At 43.0% G+C, this 6804-nt stretch overlaps 1 protein-coding gene across 1 annotated transcript; it reads left to right on the top strand.

Annotated features, from left to right (window-relative positions):
• The first annotated feature begins 2209 nt into the window (after nucleotides 1–2209).
• Nucleotides 2210–2874, top strand: SPRR4 (small proline rich protein 4). The gene has a single exon (XM_027538333.1). It carries the CDS (start codon nucleotides 2210–2212, stop codon nucleotides 2435–2437), a length of 228 nt encoding a protein of 75 aa, XP_027394134.1. The 3' UTR covers nucleotides 2438–2874.
• Nucleotides 2875–6804: the final 3930 nt, after the last annotated feature.

Raw genomic sequence — 6804 nt, 5'->3', positions numbered from 1 at the left:
ACAGGGATTATAAAGGTAAAATAAAACAATGGGCATGAAGGGTGATCTCAGGGCTGGGCACCAGTCAATGCCCAAAAAATGGCAGCAATAGCAGAAAAGGTTATGCTCCTTTTTTGAGGGGCTGTATCTCATGGCATGAAGAACTTCCCCCACCAGGAATCAAACCCACCCCCCTTACAGTGGAAACCCGGAGTCCTAACCACTGGACTGCCAGGAAAGCCCTACATTCCTATTTTTGTTGGAAGTGCCCCCAGCCCATATTCCTTCCCTCTTTGCCGCTTCCTTCCTTCCTGTTTCTCATAACTCAGTCTACACGCAGAGCTTCACATAAGTCCTATTTTTCAAAGACTTGAGTCCTTGAGTTTGAGTAGACACCTTAATGGATGAAGTCAGCTCAGGTAGCCAGGAAACAGAATGCTGGAGTATCTAGTGGGTGGTTTTCATTAAAACAGGCCCGTAAAGCAAGTCTCTGGAGGAAGTGCAGGTGGGAGAAGTGGGTTAGGAATCCTTTGGAAGATGGTAATGAAGGCCACACCAGGTGCCTGGGGCAGGCTGGGGGCCTTTAAAGGTTCCCAGGAGTAGCTGATGTGAACCTGTGCTCAGCCGAATCTCCTAGAGTCTGGCTTGTGCCTCTGGTAAGTAGTGAGGGATTTGTCCTCCTGCGATCTGCTGGGCCCTTTTCTACTCCTTGAACTGTCTTAAGCCGCTAGGCCAAGCTCCTCTCCTGTTCTTGGGTAACCAGAGAAGTAACATAAGCCTTGTGACAATTAAGAAAATGTCACACTAATTATTACTTAAGAAATTCAATCTCCCACACCAATGCTAGGTCCAAGTAATTTCCTAGTTCTCAGTTTGATTCCCTAGTAAGAGGAATTTTGTCATTGAGGGGAGATATTTAGAGCTACAGCATTTTGTGGCCTCCTCCAAAGCTTTCTCCTGCCTTTTCAGTCCTACCAGCAAGCTCTCTCAAACTTTCCTTTTAGGTTTATAGAAGCTGGTCTATTAAATATTGTATTTTATACTCTGTAGCCACCACGCCTGTCTATCATGATTGCCATCTGGAAACCATACTTCTTATATATAGTCATGAGCTTAAAAGATGAGGGACATGCCTACCAAGAGAACCAGAGACACGTGTCAGAGTTGGGAAGGCCTCAGAGCCCTTCCAGATCAATAGCCCCCAAACAGAGGCATGGAGGTCCAGAGAAGGCAGATTTCCCAGGGATGAGCCTGGCCAGCGAGTGGCAAGGTTGGATCTGGAACTTCTGCCTGTGCCTTCTTGACCATTGCTCTTTCCTCTGGACCAGGGTGCGTGCATTCTTGCATGCTAAGTCGCTTTAGTAATGTCCGACTCTTTGCAACCCTATGGACTGCCAGGCTCTTCTGTCCATGGGATTCTCCAGGCAAGAATACTGGAGTGGGCTACCATGCCCTCCTCCAGGGGATCTTCCCAACCCAGGGATTGTACCCGCGTCTCTTATGTCTCCTGCATTGGCAGGCAGGTTTTTTGGACCAGGGTGTCTCTTGGTAAAATATCCTCCTAAAGGCCCTTACCTCCAGCGATCTATTTGACCTTCAATTCCCCAGTTCTCCATGGAGGGCCAGAACCACTATCCCCCAACTGCATTAAATGACTTGTGTTTACATACCATGGTAAATTAGGCGTAGAGCCAGGATTAGAACTGAGCTCCCACAACAGGTGTACTCCAGCCCCATCACTCACACACCACGACATTCTGTCTTCCCTCTAAGACAGGATCTGCTCCTGATCTTTTCCTCGTGCCTTTCCACCTTCACCCACACCCATCACCACTTCTGAAAGTAGACGGTTGGCATTGCCAACCCATCGGCCAAGATCTCATGCCTTGATCTAGTGAAATAGCTGGACCATCTTTTCATCCTCAGCTCAACACCCTGTCTTATTTCCTGTTAAGACTAAGAAATACACCATATATTCAATTGGGTCAGGCATCCATGGGAAGACGGAGGGCAATTAGAAATCAGAGTATCAGAGACAAAGGAGAAAGAAAGAGAGCGATTGCAATGAGTGTGTGTGAATCAACTCACTAGTCAACTTGAAGCTATTAATTACTTATCCTTTGCTAGAGGAGAAAACACTCTTTAGAAGTCAGAGGGAGAAGAGATGGAGGGAGCTGCTCTCATAATGTCCCCATCTGGGTTTCTTCCAGGCTCACCTGTTCCTGCAGCCATGTCTTCCCAGCAGCATCAGCAGCAGCAGTGCCTGCCCCAGCAGATCCAACAGCAGCAGGTGAAGCAGCCCTGTCAGCCGCCCCCTGTCAAATGTCAAGAGATGTGTGCACCTAAAACCAAGGATCCGTGTGCTCCGCAGGCCAAGAAGCAATGTCCACCCAAGGGCACAGCCATCCCAGCCCAGCAGAAGTGTCCTGCAACCCAGCAAGCCCCCAAGAGTAAATAGAAGTAAGGATGGACTGAGATATACCTGCCTGCCATCCTGGCTACCAGATGCAGACTTCTCTTCCTCCTGTTTCTCCTCTGATCCTCAGCTCCAGGATTTGCCCTCCTCTCCCACATCCTCCTGCTCAGGGTCCAAGGAAGCATTGTCCGGATTTCTTCCCACAGAACCCCTTGTCTCACACATCCCCTTGCTCCCAGTATTCTTCTGTTCCCCACTCTGATTCTCTCCTAGATGAACATGAGTGAATTCCCAGCCTCTCCAGCTTCCATTTTGGCCACAGCTATGGCCCCATCCATGTTCTAAAGCAAGAAATATATCTGGCCTCATGGGGACACCAGAGGCTGATGCATAGCTTCTGTCTCATTCCCTTTCCCCATTCCCCATCCCTGAGCTTCCCTCCTATTTCTTCCTCTAATAAATCTGCGCTTCATATCCTTGCCTGTGTCCTGGCCCCAGTCTGTGATGTGGAGGCAATATTGGGGGAAGTGAGTATGTGAATACACAGGTTCTTATCAATACATCCTTAGGGGACATGGGCATAGCGGCTCTCTAGTAACTAATGATGAGGGATGTCAGATGCTGACACATCTCTGGTAAAGGACGGGGAGAGAAATTCCAGGACTGATTGACAGGAGTCTGAGAAACTCTTGCAAGCCAATTGACTCTAAGAACGGACAGAGTGGAAAAGTCTGGAAATCCCCAGCCTACAAGATGAATGTTTTTTGCCTATTGGAAGTTATTCTGAAAAAGCAGAAAGAACATACATAAATGACATGAGCATTACCAGCCACTTCTATGAACATGTGTGAATGAATTTTTCATGTATTTATTTACTGTCCATCATTTATTCATTAACCCACACTCACTCATTCACTTGCTTATTTACTCACCCACTGAATATCTAGCAGATTCTAGCATGAAAATATTTTCCTCTCTGCCATGCTGCTTTTCCAGAGCTCTCCTGGAGTCTATCCTGAGTTTCAGTCTATTTTCTCATGTAGGGAAAAGCTGTCCCAGGGATAGCCAAGTACAGAGTCTGTGCAGTTTTACAATTGATTTTTGTCAGTTAGTCCAATTTTATGCAGCTGTGAAAGAAGTCTTGATTTTACAGCTGAATTCCTAACTCTGGCAAGTCCTTTCACTCAGATTTTTGGGTTCCAGAGATGACAGACTTCCTTAGACTTCCATTAAGAGGAGTGACTGAAACAATGAGTTCTGCTGTAGCCTGAATCCCCAGTCATTAGCTCAGTAAGAGGGAGAGACATCCATGCCTTCGACACCAGTGGCCAAGGACGAAGTCTTAGCCCTCTGTGAATATGAAGGACCCATCTCCTCCATAAGGAAACAAGTTTTTAATTTAATGCCACCAAGCAGAGATTCACAAAGTAACAATGTCTTAAATATGAAAATCTCATTCATATATGTGGTGGAAGAAAGGTAATTTGTTCATTCCTGGCTTCCCTTCACACCAGTTCAGTTCAGTCACTCAGTCATGTCTGACTCTTTGCAACCCCATGGACTGTAGCATACCAGGCTTCACTGTCCTTCACCAACTCCCAGAGCTTGCTCAAACTCATGTCCATCTATCAGTGATGCCATCCAACCCTCTCAACCTCTGTCATCCCTTCTCCTTCTACCTTCAATCTTTCCCAGCATCAGGGTCTTTTCCAATGAGTCAGTTCTTCACATCAGGTGGCCAAATGATTGGAGCTTCAACTTCAGCCTCAGTCCTTGCAATGAATATTCAGGACTGATATCCTTTAGGATTGACTGGTTTGATCTCCTTGCTGTCCAAGGGATTCTCAAGAGTCTTCTCCAACACCACAGTTCAAAAGCATCAATTCTTTGATACTCAGCTTTCTTTATCATCCAACTCTCACATCCATGCATAACTACTGGAAAAATCATAGATTTGACTAGATGGGCCTTTGTCAGCAAAGTAACATCTCTGCTTTTTAATATACTGTCTAGGTTGGTCATAGCTTTTCTTCCAAGGAGCACGTGTCTGTTAATTTCGTAGCTGAAGTCACCATCTGCAGTGATTTTGGAGCCCAAGAAAATAAAATCTCTCACTATTTCTGTTGTTTCCCCACCTATTTGCCATGAAGTGATGGGACCAGATGCCATGATCTTCTTTTTTTGAATGTTGAGTTTTAAGCCAGCTTTTCCACTCTCTTCTTTCACTTTCATCAAGAGGCTCTTCAGTTTCTTTTTGCTTTCTGCCATAAGGGTTGTGTGTATCTGAGGTTATTGGTATTTCTCCCAGCAATCTTGATTCCAGCTTGTGCTTCATCCAGCCCAGCACTTCACTTGATGTACTCTGCACAGAAGTTAAATAGTCAGGGTGACAATATACAGCCTTGATGTACTCCTTTCCCATTTTGAACCAGTCCATTGTTCCATGTCCATTTCTAACTGTTGGTCCTTGACTGGCATACAGATTTTTCAGGAAGGCCGGTAAGGTGGTCTGGTATTCCCATCTCTTGAGGAGTTTTCCATAGTTTGTTGTGATCCACAGCCAAAGACTCTAACGTAGTCAATGCAGCAGAAGTAGATGTTTTTCTGAAATTCTCTTGCTTTTTCTAGGATCCCCTTCACATAAAGTAACATAACATCAGAACACAAAGGGACATTATGCATCATTTAGCTCAATACCAGGGACCAAAGAGAAAATGTAAAAGCTCTCCCATAATTCCGATATACTCTGAAATATAAAAATTACTGGACTACTCCAAAACCCCCCTACAAGACTCAGAATATACCACAATGCTGCAGCATGAGGTAATTACTTTTTCCCAAATGCATCATTCAGCTACGATGCCTCTGTTTTATGGTTTACACTACTCCTTCTGCCTAGAGTACCAGTTCTTCACTTTGCCCTGTAGGAGATCCTTTGGTCTTACAGGTCTGGTTCAGATTTTTCCATGGAACCTCACTCAACATCTAGAAAGAACTGAAACCTCCCACAAGCTCTTATGACACTTAGATTTCTACTATTAAGTAATATAATTATTATAATTATTTTATGAATCATGCATATAATTGTTTTTTGCATTGTAGTTCACTTCTACATGTTTCTTTCCCCTATCATATTATGAAATCTTCAAGTCTAGGATCTTACTATTCTTAATATTTCCCAACTGCACAATGACTGGCTTTTCCAAATAAAGCTAGAACTTCTGATTCTGAGTGAAATGGGGTTGCTTGTGGCCCACCAGCAGTCTAATATAAGCTAAAAGAAATTTATAAATATCTGAAGTTGGCTGGGGTCCCAAAAACTCCAGAGAGAAGAGAACTTAAGAGGTGAGCTGTACTTTATAACCCTGTATCATTTGTGAATTCTGGGCATGAGTAGAAGAATGTAAACCTGGCCTTTCTACTATGGAAGACTTGCGGGGAGACAGAGAAACCAAAAGAGGCGGTAGGTGCTTTGAGAGGCTTCAAGCTTCAATTTTCCATATTGTGAAAATTTAGTGAATTGGGGAATGTACAGGTCAAGATACTAAAAACCTCAGCAGAAAGTTTCTGAAAAGAAGAGTAGAGTTTTCAGTAGTTTTATAAGACAGTGATTGGGGTGTGAGAACTGCCAAGGAGAAGGGTTTTGGGGAATACACCAGATTGGAAGTTTAAAACTGTAAGGCCAGGGCAAACCAATCTGTTGTGATAGAAAATAGAATAGTGGTCATCCTTGGAGAGACTACTGCCTGGAGGAGACATAGTGGAGCTTTCCTGGCTTCCAGAAGTGTTCTCCCTCCTGTGGGTGATGGTTATGTGGGTGCATACGCAAAACTCATTGAGCTATACTGAAAATCTGTGCACTTTTCATTTTGTTAGTTTTTAACTTCAATGAAAATAGAGACAAATATCTCATAATATATGTGTGTGTATCAAATCATATTATATACCTTAAACTTATACAATATTATATATCATTTGTATCTCAATAAAGCTGGGGAGTAGCAAAGAAACAAAAGGCATCAATTGCCTTAAATAAATTTAAAATAAATAATAATTTATATAATAATAATTCATTGAAAGATATATTAGACCTCTATACTAAAAACATAAAACATTATTGAAACAAAAGAACTAAAAAATGAAGATACATGCCATGTCATGTGCTGGAAGACTCTATTACCGCCTAACAGATTCATACAAACAATCATCTGACTCATTACCAAAAAGTAGATAGCATTACAAAAATTAGAAGAGTATTTTTTAATAAATGGTGATGTGTTAAATGGATATTCATATGTCCATAACATTCAGATACTAACGTTAACCCCCACCTTACACATTTACAAAAGTAATCCTTGATAAACTGTAGATCTGAATTTGAAAATTAAAAATATATGATTTTGGAAGAA

Source organism: Bos indicus x Bos taurus, chromosome 3, assembly GCF_003369695.1.
Source record: "Bos indicus x Bos taurus breed Angus x Brahman F1 hybrid chromosome 3, Bos_hybrid_MaternalHap_v2.0, whole genome shotgun sequence".
Taxonomy (NCBI): Eukaryota; Metazoa; Chordata; class Mammalia; order Artiodactyla; family Bovidae; genus Bos; species Bos indicus x Bos taurus.
This window is presented reverse-complemented; position numbering and strand designations above follow the sequence as displayed.